The sequence below is a fragment of the Alexandromys fortis genome, unplaced genomic scaffold (genome assembly GCF_014885135.2).
Source record: "Alexandromys fortis isolate MF-2015 unplaced genomic scaffold, M_Fortis_MF-2015_v1.1 scaffold_71, whole genome shotgun sequence".
NCBI classification, from domain to species: Eukaryota; Metazoa; Chordata; class Mammalia; order Rodentia; family Cricetidae; genus Alexandromys; species Alexandromys fortis.
The window spans coordinates 3,332,305-3,348,251 of NW_026067954.1; the positions used below are offsets into that span (position 1 = coordinate 3,332,305).

General features: G+C 50.5%; 1 protein-coding gene across 4 annotated transcripts in view; it reads right to left on the reverse strand.

The window, feature by feature from the left end:
• Positions 1-15,947, reverse strand: part of Ctif (cap binding complex dependent translation initiation factor) — a 241,271-nt gene that overhangs the window by 151,484 nt on the left and 73,840 nt on the right. For all 4 annotated transcript variants that reach the window (XM_050151596.1, XM_050151593.1, XM_050151595.1 and 1 more), the window contains 3 exons: positions 12,406-12,479; positions 11,375-11,479; positions 5,704-5,779 (listed from right to left, as the gene is read on the reverse strand). In XM_050151596.1, the coding sequence (XP_050007553.1) occupies positions 5,704-5,779; positions 11,375-11,479; positions 12,406-12,479 (255 nt within the window). The remainder of the gene's footprint in view (positions 1-5,703; positions 5,780-11,374; positions 11,480-12,405; positions 12,480-15,947) is intronic.

Sequence of the window (15,947 nt, forward strand, 5' to 3'; positions counted from 1 at the left end):
CCCAGGCTCTGCCCTGCACTATGGTTTCACCACCCATAACGACTGAACCCCGAGTCCATGGTGTTTCCCGTGGCCTCACCTGACCAGGGTCCTAGAGAGCAATGTCAGCTAAGACTCAGCAAGGGCTGGTGGGCACCTTGAAGCCTGCTACGCTCTTTCACCCGGCTCACCCTCTCCTAGCGCCTCCACAGGAAGATGGGCCTCGGTGACTCTTACCTCACCGGTGGGCTCAGAGAGATGGAGGCTCACCTGGTGAAATGCTTGCCTCCCAAGCAGGAGGACTTGAGTTCGATCCCCAGAAGCCATGTAAAATGTATGTACTTGCAATCCTGGGGTTGAGGAGGGAGAGACGGGAGGATTTCTGGAATATAACTTGTGAGTGCAAGGCCTACAAGAGACCCTGTCTCAAAGAAGGCAGAAGGAATGCTTGAAGAATGACACCTGAGGTTGCCCTCTGACCTCCACAGGACCTGCACATCCATAAATATACAGGAGGGAGAATCAAAGTCAAACCTCGCCTACACTGACTTTTACTAAATGCTATTTGTGGGCAGGGAGCCATTCTTATAGCTAAGGCGATCTCTCAACATGGACACCTGCCTACCCTGCTACCCCAAGATTGTGGATAGCTTCAAGGACCTAGGCCCAGTCCAAAGATTCCAGTATCCCCAGCAATGGGATTCCCCCAGGAAGAATTCACTGTTCACTGTGAAAATAGACGCAGGTAGAATTGCCAAGTGTAGGGTCCTGGGCTTTGGCTGTGGGAACTAAGTCAGGGACCAGGGAGCTGATATCCAACTGAGGCACCCCACCCCACCCCCAGTGCTCCCAGGAGAACTACCACAAGCATTAAGCCTGGAGCCACTGGGGACCCCTGCTCATTTGGAGCCCCAAGGCTTTGGAAATTGCAGCAACACCGGGAGGAAGGTGGCGCCTGTAGGGAGAGGACACAGACTTTGCCCCAAGGGACTCTGACCTGGGCACAGCGCCAGCATCTGTGTGGCATCTACAGCTCTAATGATGCGGCACTCAGCCTGTCATTTCCTTGAAGGGACCATGCCCTTCCTGAGGAACACATGCCATTCTCTCTAAATGGCTGGAGCAAAGTATCTGCCTGTGAACGTTGGTTGCGTGGAGGAGGAAGAAAGGGTTAGTTCGGCGAAGGAATGAAAGAGGAAGGTTGGCAAGGGCATCTGCTGCCCACTGAGCACCTGCCTGCTCCCTCTCCTCCTGCTACGCTACAGCTGAGTAGCCATGCCAACTCCATCCAGTGGGATGTGAGTGGAAGTCTTACTGCTGGGACCAAACACTTAAGACCCAGGGCATGAACCCCCTACTCTTTATTTCTGTTAGGGCTACCTAGATGCCATGGGGTGGCAGGACCACAAACAGAATCCAACTGGACCCTCGAATCCCCAAGGAGCAAGTTGGGGACATTTGGCTTCTCCAACTCTAGTGTGTGAAGTCACTAAGATTTGAGAGTTTAATACTGTCTTGTGGCCTATAAAATCGTAACACAGGAGGTGATGGGAAAACCTTCCAGCCATACCCCAGAAATAACACCCCAAAGAGCATAGCTAGGCTGGCACTAAAGCATCAGCAGGAAGTGACGGGGGACACTCTAGCTGGGGGCAGGGTGGGGTTGTGGGGGTGAAGGGAACGGCCTCAATGTCAGAACAACTGAACCCCCACGACTTCTATCCTCCAGATGGCCACAGTCACCTCTGGAAAGCCATTCTTCAAAAGTGTCCTCTCAAGGAGGACTGGGGTAGTATTACGAAGGTGCATCTATGGCCTGGAGTTGTGAAGGACATATGGGTACAGCCCTCCAGGGTCCTAGTCTAGGGAGGGAGTCTTGACACGTAAATGAACAGGAATGCTGGGACAGGAACCATTATGCAGGGGGTGAAAGGAGGTGGGGGCGGGGGCTGGGAGGATGGACTTGCCCTGTATATCTGAGAGGGTGCCATAGGGGAGGTGACCTTCCTAGGACAAGCATGAGCTGGATGTGAGGCAGAGGGAAAAGAGAGGAACGAAGGGTCAGGGCAGATGGGGACAGGATCCAGCTGTATTGCAGGTAGGGTAGATTGAGCCCAGGACAGAGCCTGGGTGGGTGAGCTGGATCAAGAAACTGGAGATAGTAGCATGGGCTTCTGTGGGAAGAGGGGCTGTTGGGGACAGAGTTAGAGGGACCTTGGTGTCCCTCTTGTCTTGAGGCGAGAGTAGAGGGCTGGTTGACCCCCTTTATCCAGCTCTTGGCTCCAGATGGGAGGGAAGGGAGCTAGTGAGTTTCACTTATCTCTGCACATGCTGCTGTGGGACAATGGTCTTTTATCCTGCCACTTGTACTTTAATAAAATTGGCTACTGGCCAATCAGGAAGTATAGGTGGGGCAACCAGGCAGGAAGTAGAGGCAGGGCGATGAGAACAGAAGAATTCTGGGAAGAAGAAAGAGTCAGTCTGCAGTTGTCACCCAGACACAGATGAAGCAAGATGAAAATGCTTCACTGATAAAAGGTACCAAGCCACGTGGCTAACACAGACAAGAATTATGGGTTAAGATGTAAGATTTAAGAGTTAATAAGAAGCCTGAGCCAATAGGCCAACCAGTTTATAATTAATGTGACCTCCGTGTGTTTCTTTGGGACTGAATGATCAGGGGGGACAGAAACCTTGGTCAACATGTGCCCCAGGGACCCTAAACTAGGAAGAGTTTTCCTTCTTAGGCAATGGTCTTTACGCTCTTTACTTGGACACGTGGTGCCTTCTTGGTAAATTTGGAAGTGAGAATGATGATATACCCTCTCCAGTCACTGGCACTCAGTGGCTGAAGCGAGGAACACCCTGCACTGCATTATGTGACTCCTATACTGTCAAGTCGTATACACATCAACACCCAGGAGCCCCAAGGGACAACTGAAGTAGGCACCTCCAGCTGTTGGGAGCTCTGAGGGATGTTTAAGAGCTCTTAGAACTGTCATCCCCTGAACATCCACCTCTCTGGGACCTGGAATTCTCATGCTAGAGAGCTGTGGCAGCACCAATCTCGGGAGATGCAAAGCCTCCGTGCAGCGGGTAAGCCACGGGCAGAGTCAGCTGGGATCGGAGGTTTCTGACTACTGCCGCACATGGGAATTCCCTGCAGTATTGCACAACTGTGGATTTCTCTGTACAATCCTGCAGCTGGGCAGGCCTTCCCATGATGCATCAGGGTCGGTCTGTGCCATCAGCACATGGCGTATGGAAGAGCAATGCCGTCCTGAGATGAGGCAGCAAAAGGCTGACTCCAACATCCTCTCCCGTTCTTGCTTTTCATATAGTTGTCTTCTAAGAATCTCTCTCTCTGTGCATGATGTTGCGTGTGGGTGCACTGGCAACAGCCCGGTCTGCAGGTAAGAGGACTACATTGTAGAGTTTCTCTCCTTTCACCTTTGTGTGGGTTCCAGGGACTGAACTCAGGCCATCCGGCTTGTGCAGCAAGTTTGCTCACCCATTGTGCCACTTCACAAGCCCACTCCTTACTTGCCTTGACTCTGATGTGTTGTGGACTATGACCTATGAATTAAGTGTGGCAGCACACACCTGCAATCTAGGATTCAGAAAGCGAAGGCAGAAGGGTCACTGTGAGTTTAAGGCCTACAACAGAGAGATCCTACTAAAACAAACAATAGAAACAGATGGTAGGCTGGGTGGCAGCACACGCCTTTAATGTCAGCACTTGGGAGACAGAGGCAGGTGAATCTCTGTGGGTTTAAGACCAGCCTGGTCTACAAGAGCTAGTTCCAGGACAGACTACAAAGCTGCAGAGAAACCCTGTCTTAAGAAAGAAAGAAAGAAAGAAAGAAAGAAAGAAAGAAAGAAAGAAAGAAAGAAAGAAAGAAAGAAAGAAAGAAAGAGAGAAAGAGAGAGAGAGAAAGAAAGAGAGAAAGAAAGAGACGGTAAAGGTTCTAGCAACAGGATTAGTGGGGAAGGACAGCAAGCATCTGCTGGAGTTAAGCCTCATGCTAAAACACATGAGAAACAGAAGGCAGAAGAGACAGATCCATGGGAACTTCTAAAAAATGAAACACACCAGAGGGGATGAACAGTCACTTAGACACTGCAGGAAAAGATGGTGAGCTTGAAGATAAAACAGCAGAAGTTAACCCAAATAAAGAAAGAGGGGGAAAAAGACCTTTAAAAATAGCAGATTTTTGGCAAGCCACAGGGAATGAGAAGTGGGGCCTACAGACAGTTGGAAGTATGGTGGGGGATGAGGAAAGCTCCCAATATGGGGGCTGGGGAGGTGGCCAGGTAGTAAAGTGCTTGTTGGACAAGCATGGGGACCAGGATCTACGTTAAAGCTGGCTGTGGTGCTGCGTGCCTGTAAGTACCAGTGTTGAGGAGGAAGAGGTGGAGGACTCAGGGGCTTGCTGGTCAGCCCGTTTAACCACATTGTCAAGCTCCAGGCTGGTCTATGTGCTGGGTAGGTTTTTTTTTTGTTTTGTTTTGTTTTGTTTAAATCTATTTGACAAAAGTTCAGGTCATCTGGGAAAAAGAAACTCAATTAAGGAATTTCCTCCATCAGACGGTCCTGTGGTCAGGGAGCATTTTTCTGGACTGATGATTGACGGGGACAGGCAGCCCATGGTGGGTGGGGCCATCCCTGGGCTGGTGGTCCTGGGTTTTATAAGAAAGCAGGCTGGGCAAGTCATGGGAACAAGCCAGTGAGCAGCACCCCTCCATGGCCTCTGCTTCAGCTCATTCCTTTAGGTTCCTGCTCCAATGTCCTTCATAATGGACGGTACACAGTAAGCTGAATTAACCCTTTCTTTCCCAAGCTGCTTTTGATCATGATATTTATCCCAGCAATAGAAAGTGGACTGGGACAGTCTCAAAGAATAAAGTAGACATCAACTGAGGGATAGTAGATAGCAAGAAGGGTTTTGCCTACTCCTGTGTTCACACACACACACACACACTTCCAGATATGACAAAAACACAAACTCCAGATCTTTAAGAGGCTCAGAAAACCCCGAGAGAGAAAGGGGGAAACTTTGCCAGCCCATGTATGGGGCTGTCACCTGCCTCTCTCAGTGGCAGGCTCGAGACACAGAGAGGACAAAAAATAGGACAGAGACAAGAAAGCGTATTGAGTGAAGGTCAGCATCTGAAGAGATTCGGGGATGAGACGAGCAGGTGATACGGCAGAGGAGTATGCCCATCTCCGGGACAGCCAGGTCCCTGCCATTTCCTCTGAAGTCTCAAATTCTCGGCGCCTCTAGAACTGAGTTCACTCAGTTCTGCTGAGCGGGGTCCACTCTGTTGTGGAGCTTGGAGCTCCCACTCGGGTAAAGGAACCAAACTAAGAGCAAAGTGAGCAAGTGCAGCAGGCACCCGGGGCTGGCAGGACACCTTTGTTGTTCAAAAGCCGCATTAGACACCGTAGAGCCGCTGTCCACATGAGCGTGCTGCAGAACACTCACCCACTGTGTGGTCAGGTCAAGGAACAAACTTCCAAGCCTGGAGTCCTCTCCACTCAAGAGACAGAGGCCTGTGTCCTTGTGTGTCACCAAGGGGCTGCCACAAACACTGTCCATGGGACACCTGGTCGAAGGTGAGCCCCCAAGCTACACACCTGCTCCCATTACCCATGCAGTACACCACTGGCTGGAGCAAGGGACAGGCAGGAGTGCCCAGGCAGAGAGCAGGCTGAGGACCTACCTGCCAGGTTGGGAGGACCTTCTCGATGTCATTGAGGTTGATGCCATCCCCATCTTCCAGCTTCCCTTTTCCACACCTAGACCACAAAAGACAGAAAGGCATTGGAGGGCCAGTTTATCCATGTCCGCATCCTTGCCTGGCTGCAGGAGGTGTGACTCTGCTATCTCTCAGGATTCCCTCCTAAGGAAAGGGCCCCAGAGGTGGATTCCTCTAGCCCTCGTGCAGCATGCAAATGAAGAGTGATGAGAGATGAATCCACTGACACTGTGTGTGTCCGTGTGTCCCGTGTCCCCCCCTCGCCTCTCCACGCCCCCACCCCCGCTTCTAGGCACAGCAGCTAAGCTCCTGACTAATGAATACCCTCACAGATGCATAATCCCTGAAAATGCCAGCTCTTTGGGCCTATCGCACCAAAGGTAAAATCAGTGAACCTGAGAGACCAAGCAACTATCTGAAGGTCACACAGGGAGGCAGAGGTTTGCATAGCTTCTTTCCCTTTGTCTCAGGCCTGTAAAGCCAGTTACTTGGCTACATTGTGTCCTCTGTGTTCAGGGTCTCTGTGGATAGGAGTGTCTGCAGGCTGGAGATGCTGGACCCATGCGCTGCCCAAAGCTCTAACTTCTTGCACAGATAAAGACCTATCTGCTATGGTAAGACTGTGAGAGTTTAGACTCCAGCTGCATCCCTTCCTGAGGAACTCCTTATAAATCACTGAACTTTCTTACACCTCTGTTCCTTTATTTGGAAAATGGAGGTGGATCATAACAGAGCCTAACATCATAGCCTGATTAGTAGATTAAAATGATAACAACATAAGGCACATGGTAAGTGTATCCACATTGCCACAGTCACGTCCTGCTGTTAAGGCGCAGAGGAGCAGGTAGGAAGGGGAACAATTCAGAGCCTAGATTCAGAGGCTGGCCCAGCCTCAGGCAAGTTTCTCATTTCCGAGTCTCCCAGGGGATAACACCTCCAGCTTCAGAGTTAATGCAACTCAAATTCCAGGGGCATTTTCTCATTTGTTTAAATATCTGTCTACCATCGCTTCTGGATTCCTGTCAAGGGAAATAATCCAGATGTTCTGACCTTAGAGCTCTTGGTAAGAGTAAATTGGAAGCTCACCTCCTAGGGCTGTGAGCCTGAGCTCCACTAGGGGGCAGCATGAGACAAGTGTCCCAAAAGCTGTCAGAAAAGTACTGGGTGCCAGGCAGAAAAAAAAAAATATGGCAGGGCAAACTAGCAGAGGCTTGCGTGGGAGAAATCAGGGATCAGAACTAGGTCTCTTCTTGTCTTTATCAGGCATGTCTATGCCAGGCTGGGAGTCTAGCCTGGCACCTAAGTTCAACAAGCTGGGAACTGGTAGGAGATAGCCCCATGGAACTGTGGCCAAAGGCAGCACTGCAGAAATGCAGAGGGGCGAGGTATAGAGTCGATGGGCAGAGGGTAGGAAGGACAGTCTGAGGGAACGGAGAAGAAAGTCCCAGGGCAGTGGGAGGGAGGTGCAGGAGAGCCAGGAGTTCAAACCAGTTATGCTCAAAGCTAAGCTTCGGGCTGGAGAGTGATGTCTGTGTTGAGGGGGAGAGGGTGCTGGCGGAGTGCCTGGGCTAGTCTAGGCTTAGACAGGGGGAGCTGGAGCAGCGGGGCATGAGGAGGTGACCGGTCTAAGGTGAGAAAAGAAAGCTCAGGCCCTGCTACCACACCCAGTATGCAGTGCTGGGCCACCCACCGTGGGGAGGCAGAGAAAGGCCTGGATCATGCTGCCGTCTTTGGACTTATCTGCTTGATGGTGATGGGCTGGCCCTGTGAAAGCACCCACTGTGTGCCATTAGCCGGTGAAAGCACCCACTCTGTGCCACGAACAGGCCATAGATATTGAAGAAGGTGCTGGGGAACTGGCCCCAGTGGAACACCCTACACACATGACACACAAGGTCTCATGTGGGTAAAACAGGCCTGGCAACTGACCTTTCCAGCTGGAGTTGGGTTTGAAGTCCATGGCAGCTGCATTGAATAAATACGGGCCTGGCCTTTTCTTTTCACCTTAGTGGTCTGAGGTCAGCAGTGGGCAGGGTACAGGGGCTACCTCTGACCCCTGGCCTGCCTGGTCAGGGTAAAACTTCCTACAAACCTGCAGGTGTGGCAGGCAGATGGTGGCTGTAGACCAGCTGAGTCACTGCTGCCAGTGGGGTTTCCAAGGCAACAGCCCGCTCCAGGTCTGTCCCTCTATGGAAACACAGGCTGTGGGAAGTCTTGGCAACCTGTTTCTGAGGGAGGCTGCAGTGGCTGGACACGTGGAGCCCATTCTTCACATGGCAAGGCTAAGGGGGACAGGGCTCCTCTCCTAGTCACAAGGCAGACACAGGGCACTGCCTATAAATCTGGAGCAGCAGGATGGGTCCAGGGCCGGGTGCCCACCCCTAGAAAGTTGAGCCAGCCTATGCTCAACTGGGTGGGCGAGCCTAGAGAAGGAGGTCTAGAGACTCACAGCTGCTGAACGGGGGTAGCCGGTCCTCTGGATTTAGACAGAACAGTGATGCTAGGCACAGAAGAGTCTCCCCTGCACAGCCATTAGTCACTGTCTCCAAGTAACCCGTATGTGATAAGGTTGCTCATCGCACTGAGGGAGGCTGACGCACGCATTCCTCACTCACAGGCGAAGGTGTTACTATCACCTGGATTTCCCGAGGCTCAGTTGGCCCACCGGTGTCACAAGACATGCTCCCAGGGGACACCGGAGGGGGAGAGACCGGGGCTATCCAGGAAATATCTCTGAAGTACTCCTGAGGTGCTCCAGCGTGCCCCATTTTCACCTCATTTCGTGGGTACTTTATTTAACCCTTTCTGAACCCCACTTCTCTTGCTTCTAAAATGGGTTGAGGCCGCCACCTCTCCCAGGTTCCTGCTCAGTACCGAATAGGGAGGCCTGTGCCACTAAGAGGAATGGCCTCTATGGATGGGAAGGGACAGAGGGCTGATGGAGGACGCATGGCAACGCAGTAAGACATCCCATGACATCAGTTATTTTAGGGCAGGGTAACAGGGAGACACGAGTGAGCAGCAAGAATTGGACGAAAAGCAAAGAAAATCATAACAATAAAAATGACCCCCAAAGTGGGAAACAAGTGAGGTTGAGGATGGAAAAAAAATCAGAACTCTTCTGTGCTGCTAGTGAAAATATAAAATATTCAGCATCTTTGGGAACACTTTATAGTTCTGAAAAAGTTACACACAGTTCCCATGACTGAGAAATCCCACGAGCAGAGGCTTAAACAAATACATGCACATGAATGGAATGTCCCAAGAAGTACTTTTCATAGAAGCCCAAAGGAAAGAACCCAAATATTCATCAATGGATGAAGGGGTAAACAAATAGTGGAATAGCTGGTGCCATGGACCATTATTCAGCTACAAAAAGGAATGGACCGGAGAGGCTGGAGAGATGGCTCAGCAGTTAAGAGCATTGCCTGCTCTTCCAAAGGTCCTGAGTTCAATTCCCAGCAACCACATGGTGGCTCGCAAACCATCTGTAATGAGGTGTGGTGCTCTCTTCTGGCCTGCAGGAATACATGTAGACAAAATATTGTATATATAATAAATAAATATTAAAAAAAGAATGGACTGTTGATGCTTGCGAACAAACCTTGAAAACAATGAAAGACATCGGATGAATGAAAACAATGGACAGAAAAGGAACAAATGATTCCATTTCTACACACCCAGAAAAAACAAATTCATAGAAACAGAAAGCAGATAGGTGGTTGTCAGGGTTTGGGGGTGGGGCTGGACAGGAAGGTGTGACTAGGGATCACAGTATCCCATGGCAATAAGAAAGCAGAAGCAGTGACTGTAGAATATTGTAAACATGCTCAAAGCCACTGAATCACATAGTTTAAAGTGGTTGATTTCTTTTTATCCTACATGAATCTTGTCTCTATAAAAATTACTTTAAAAAAACTGAAAAGAAGCAATGGCTATTTCTTACACCTGTGTTTGGCTGGTACCACACAAGTGTCCTGAGGGCATCCCAGGCTTGAGATCACCTTTTGAAAGCGACGCAATACTTGTTCCTGGAGCCAACAAGGGTGAGACAGGCCAGGATTGATGTGGGATGCACCTCTGTATGTTGTGAATGTATTTTATTACCATTGGTTAATGAAAAAGCTGCTTTGGCCTATGGCAGGGCAGATTATAGCTAGGTAGAAAATCCAAGCAGAGAGACAGCGAGAAAGAAGGCGTAGTTGGGGAGATGCCAGCAGCCACCTGAGTAGCAAGATGTACTAGAGAATAAGTAACACCATGGAGCCACGTGGCAATATACGGATTGTTAGAAATGGGTTTATTTATATGTAAGAGGTAGCCAGAAGTAGTCTGAGCCATTAGCCAAACAGTTTGTAATTAATATTAAGTGATTATTTAGAAACAGCTGCGGGAACCAGCAGTGGGAGAGAAACCAGTCCAGTGGGACCCAGCAGTACAGAGAAACATCTCCAGCTGCATTTGGCACCCAATGTGGGGCACAGATTTCTATACAGCACTTAAGAAAGCTAGAAAACAATATTAAAGCTCCTTTAAGAGTTTCTGCCTGCTGGTGAGCCCTTGAGAGGTCAGTCAGTATATTAAATAAAAACAAAACAAAACAAAACAAAAACCTAAGTAAAAATATCAGCCACAATACAGACATTGGCAATCTAGAGCTCTACGAAGGTTAATACAGTTCTCAGTCATGAACCTCCGACCAGGCCCTGAGCTTTAGGCCTGGCTCTCACAAACTTAGAAACAGACAGAGAAAGGCAAGAGATGCAGAGGATCCAGGTGTAGCTTAGCAGAGATGCCGTGACATTCAGGCTTGAGAACAGCAGGGCGGATTCCCACCTTGGTACACAGAGGAGTCTCCAAGCCACGCGGCATGCTGCATACAGATTTAGCTTTTACACATAAAACAAAAAAGGTTTATGGGCAGCATGCTACAAGCTGCTTGGTGGTGGCTTGGACTCGCTGCTTTCCAGAGTTGAGACAGTGAGCATGGCTTCCAGAGCTCGCAGTGAACGTACCTCCGCCATGCTGGAAATCTACCTAGAGACCAGTTCCCAAAACTGGGCTCCTGCACTGGCAGGCAGCGTCAGCATCTCCCTGGAAGACTGGGAAGTGCAAATCTCCACCCTACTGGATGTGTCTAACTATTTCACAGCGCAGCATGGCAGAGTCATCCATACAGTGGAAGCCTGAGAGCCTTGACATCAATGTGCAGGAAAAACACAGCACACCTCATATTGTTTTAAGGAGGTTTACAGTTTTGACTAGAGCCTCCATTCAGAGCCATCCTTGGCCTGTCAGCATGCAGCTTCAGGCTGCCCACTGATCACAGGCTGAACATGACCGGAAGGGAAGGAATCCCAGGCCTACTGAGTGTGAAACTCTGGGTGGGTCCTTTTCTGGTGTTTATGTAAGTCTTCCAGATGCTCCAGTTGGAGACACATCAACTGCTTGATAAGAGATACTCAGTGTTTCACAGGAGCTGGCGTACGGGCTGGTGGGGAGGATGGAGGAATTCTCTAGAAAAGCCAGTGAACACGCAGTCCAGGGCTGGGCACAGCTTCACTTTATTTCACAAAGCCCTGCCCCTCTACACCTCACGCCTCTCCCAGTGAGAGCCCTTCCACAGTGTCCTTACCCATCTCTGTCGATGTGTGGCAGGGACTGCTTGGGAGTGTGGCGCACCTTCCGATGGAACTGGGTGAAGTCCAGCTTCTCAGGCTGCAGGTCCCAGGTGGCACCACTAGAGGGCGAGGGAGGGCAACAAATGTAAGGCAGGAGGCTCGGTGGGTGGGGAGAGGAGGGAAGGAGCCTGTTCAGACCCATTTGGAATGAGTTGAAGGTATCAGACCTTCTCCTCTCTTCAACTTATGCTCCCTAAACATAAATGTGGGTTGGTTGCTCTGCAGGGATTCCCACAACAACCCAGTTTGTTTCATGCCTACATTTAAGAAGGGCTGGAAAGAGAAGCAGGACAAAACAAAACAAAACAAAACAAACAAACAAAAAACCCAAAAAAACAAAAAAAAACCTGTCACCAGAACACAAAATGATGCTCTGGATAGGGTGAGCAGAGATGAGGAGACAGGGGGCCAGCTCCCCAGTTCCCACCCCAAGAGCCCCACCATGAGGAAGGGTCTGTACCCAGACCAGGAATACCTGCAGTGTGCCCAGAGTTGGACAGCTCAAGGGGACAGGGCCCAAGGCAACATCCAATAACAGTGATAAGTACCACAACTGGGGTATGCCTCTCGTCCTGAGGAGTCCTGGCTAATGCCAAGCACCACCAGGAACCTTCTAAAGCCTGAAGCAGTCGGTCCACCTTCTGTGCGTGTTGCTGAGGCGCAAACCTCACGTGTCCCCTTTTCTGTAGATCGGCATGTGGGAAGGGTGGGGTCTACACTCATCCTCCCATAAGAGCCATGAGCCCCTCCTTCCTCCCATGCTCCGTCCTCTCCAGTTGCTCCCTTGCTCCCTCCCTCCCTTAGTCTTTATGTCTTCCTTTTGCCCTTTGCCTCCTTTCTTAGATGCTCTCCTTTTTTTTTTCCTCCTCCAGCCTCTGCTGGTGGCCCTCGTCCCCTACAGCCTCATCTCTGTTTCCCTCCTGAAACTGCCCCATAGACCCTGATGTGGCTAACACTGGACACCACAGAGAAAGGAGGAAGTTACCTGAAGGAGTCAAAGGTGTTGGCGGCCCAGATATCTGTGCCCAGCACGTCTAGAGAGCTGTCTTTGTTGCCATTCTGAAAGAGACAAGATGAGGGGCCGGCATTACTTTCGGTGCCAGGGCACTGAAAACAGCTGGGTAGAGGCTCACTGTAGGTCCAAGTCTGAGCAGGCGACAGGGACCTCTTTGACACCTCAGGCTGGCCAGACCACACGGTGAAGGCTGAAGTGAGCCACCTGAGTGAGAGACCCAGCAGGAGCATCAGGAGGCCCGGGGGACCACAGCAGACTTCCTCCCACACACAAGCCCTCGCTGGGATGGAGTTTCAGAGGTGTGCAGTCAGGACCCGACATGCTTGCATCTCTGCTGCAGAAGCCCGTGGTCCTATCTCAATGCCTCCATATCCAGCAGGGACTCTGTATGACTATATGAGCCTTCATCACCACTGTCTGCCTGATGACAACGGTTTCTCCCTGGCCATGGGATCCAAAAAATCAGGCCAGTTGAGTATTCACGCAGGAGTGGACTTTTTTTAAACATTTAAGCTTTGCCTCCCAAGAAGCCCCACAGACCCTCTAACCTCCAAGTTTATTCTGGTGCCCTCCATCGGTCCCCTCAACCTTTGCCCAGGGGCTCATCATCATGGAAGTCTGAGACACTGGGCTCATCCCTAGGTTTAAACCGATGTTTACAACAGAAATGTGTACAGATGTCCCTAGCCATGGCCACACAAGAATGCAGCAGCGTCTTTACAATGGTGCTGAGCTGGGAGCCACCCACATATCTGCCGAGAGCTGACCACACAGAACAGCCACTACATTCACAGTATTACACAACAGTGAGAATAAACAAATGAAAACAACACGCGGCTGTACAAACCAACCCCACAAGCAAGGTGGGAAAAGGGATACGGACACAAGAGTATGGGCTATAGGGTGTGATTTACATAATGTTTTAGGACAGAAAAACTAAGCTGTGGCTACAGAACTCAAATGGGAGGGGACACTAAAGATACTGGCTGAATGTCCTATTTGGTCTGGGTGTTCAGTTTGTGAAAATCCGCTGAGCTGGACAGCAGGATGCATGACTTTTCTTTACGTGTGTTACGACCTCTTGCTTAGCTACCCGGTGCTGTTCCAGCCTTATTTTTGGGTCTTCTCTGCAGGACCAGTCTACTGGTTCTCCACGAAGACTAGTCCATCCCGGGACCCACCAGTACTCGGAGTTCTCCCAGAAAGGGTGTGTTCCATATGAACCTCGGTGGCTACCGACAGCGCAACGGAGCAGGAGCCATGAGCCCTGACGGTGTCTTTGCTTTGGTGCTACTGTGGCGACCCATTCCCAGTTACAATGCAGTGTGACCCGGGCTCTGATTGGGGCACCACACTGGCACCAAAGCAAAGGCACTGCCACAATGCTGTGACTAACGCCTTGTGCTGTGACAAAACAATGGCTATGATGTTGCTAGGTAACGAGGAATTTTTTTCACTACAATCTTGTGGGCTCAGTGTAGTACATGCAATCTACTGCTGGCCGAAACTTCACTGTGTAGTCCATGATTGCATATGCATACATTCTACATACAATGTACATAAAGATACCACACACAGCACACACACACATATACACACCATATACACCATACACCCACACCACATACACCATATATTACATGCATCATATACACACACCACATACAGGCTATACCTACACAAAACACACATACCAAACATATACACACTACAGATATGTCATATATACTGTGCTGGCTAGTTTTATGTAAACTTGACACAAGCTAGAGTCATCAGGGGAGGGATCCTCAATTGAAAAATGCTTCCGTAAGATCCGGCTGTAGGCAGCCTGCAGGGCATTTTCTTAATTAGTGATTGATGGGGAGGGTCCAGCCCATTGTGGGCAGTGTCATCCCTGGGCTGGTGGTCCTGGGTTCTATAAGACTGCAGATTGAGCAAGCCATAGGGAGCAAGCCAGTAAGCAGCACCCCTCCATGCTCTCTGCATCAGCTTCTGCCTCTGAGTTCCTGCCATTTGAGTTCCTACCCTGACTTCCTCCAGTGATGGACATTGCTGTGGAAGGTAAACCACATAAACCCTTTCCTCCCCAAGCTGTTTGAGTCATGGTGTTTCATTACAATAGTAACCTTAAGACATACGTACACAACAACAGTCCACAGGCTCCTGGTCTCATGCCACGCTGTTCTTGATACAGAATGTGACCCCGCAGCTTCCACAGTGCATTTCCCCACTTCTCAGGTTCATAGTTCCCAGGGCTGAGAGGCCTGTCCCCTGCATCCTGGATGGCCCACACAAGTGCATCAACATAGATTTAAGTTCTGGGTGGACACAGGGGCCTGAGGCTGCAGTCCCCGCCCCGTACAGGGGTTGCAGAATGGAAAGGATGATTTGCAGTGGCACATCTCCAAGAGTCATGAGCTGACAAGTCTGGTACCCAAACTGCCAACTTTGGGCTAGTGACACCTTCAGCTGGCAGTACGGTTGGTTACAGGATAGTAGAAAAGTCAGACTCCAACCAAGCCTCTCCGGCCCCATGGACCCAGTTTTCCTATCTGTCTCTAGAACAGGTAGACTAGATGGGCAATTCCCAAGGAAGGGAGGAAGCCAGGCTGCTGGACATAGGAGAGATGCTAATTTATGTCAGGTTTCACATTCATGACACAAATGTTCAGGAAGCAAGACCCTAAATTCACCTCTTAGGCCAAATATAGATACTTGTGGGCCACTAAAGCAGGCTTTTGAGGGTGATTTGGATGTGGATAGAGGGGACTCATCATATGGAGGGAGGCGAGGGGATCAGGCACCTTACATCCACCGCCCCTCAAGCCGCGTGTGCAATCACACACACACACACACACACACACACACACACACACACACACACACAGCACCAAGGACAGCGCCCAAGTGCTAGTAGAAAAGGACTGGGGATGTCCAGTCCCTTCCAACAGTGGTGCCTTTGAGAAACTGCAGAAGGACAGAGCAGAGAACCAAGCTGAGTTCAGGGGCAGGATCACCGAGTCCTTTTCCTTTAGGGCTTCTTGTCTATCTACCCAACTCTCCGTGCTCCCTTTACACTCAAAACCACAAGGCAGGGAGAGAAGGAGAGAGGCTGAAGGCTGTAGCCAAGTTACCCTTAAGCCCGCCCTCCCACCCGCCGTCTCTGCCACCTGGGCATGCGGCTGAGGCTTTGAGCAGCTGCGCCATGAGTGCCTGCCCTAGGCTGAGCCACATCGCAGACCCCGTTCCTGGCAGGCTCCCTGTGGGGCCTCTATTGAAATAGCAAGGTTCCCTAATTGTCCCTGGTTCCTTACCCCCAGCAGAGGGGGGAAAATAAAGTCTGTACCCCAACACCACCCTCCCTCCAAGACGCCTTCTTGAATAGGGAGGCGTTCCTTAACAGTTCCACCCTGGTCCGCATCTCTTCTGGTGGTACCAGACTCAAAACATGGAGAGCTGGGCTAGAAATGGAGACCACAGGGCCTGGAACTACATGGAGCAGGTGAGCAGAG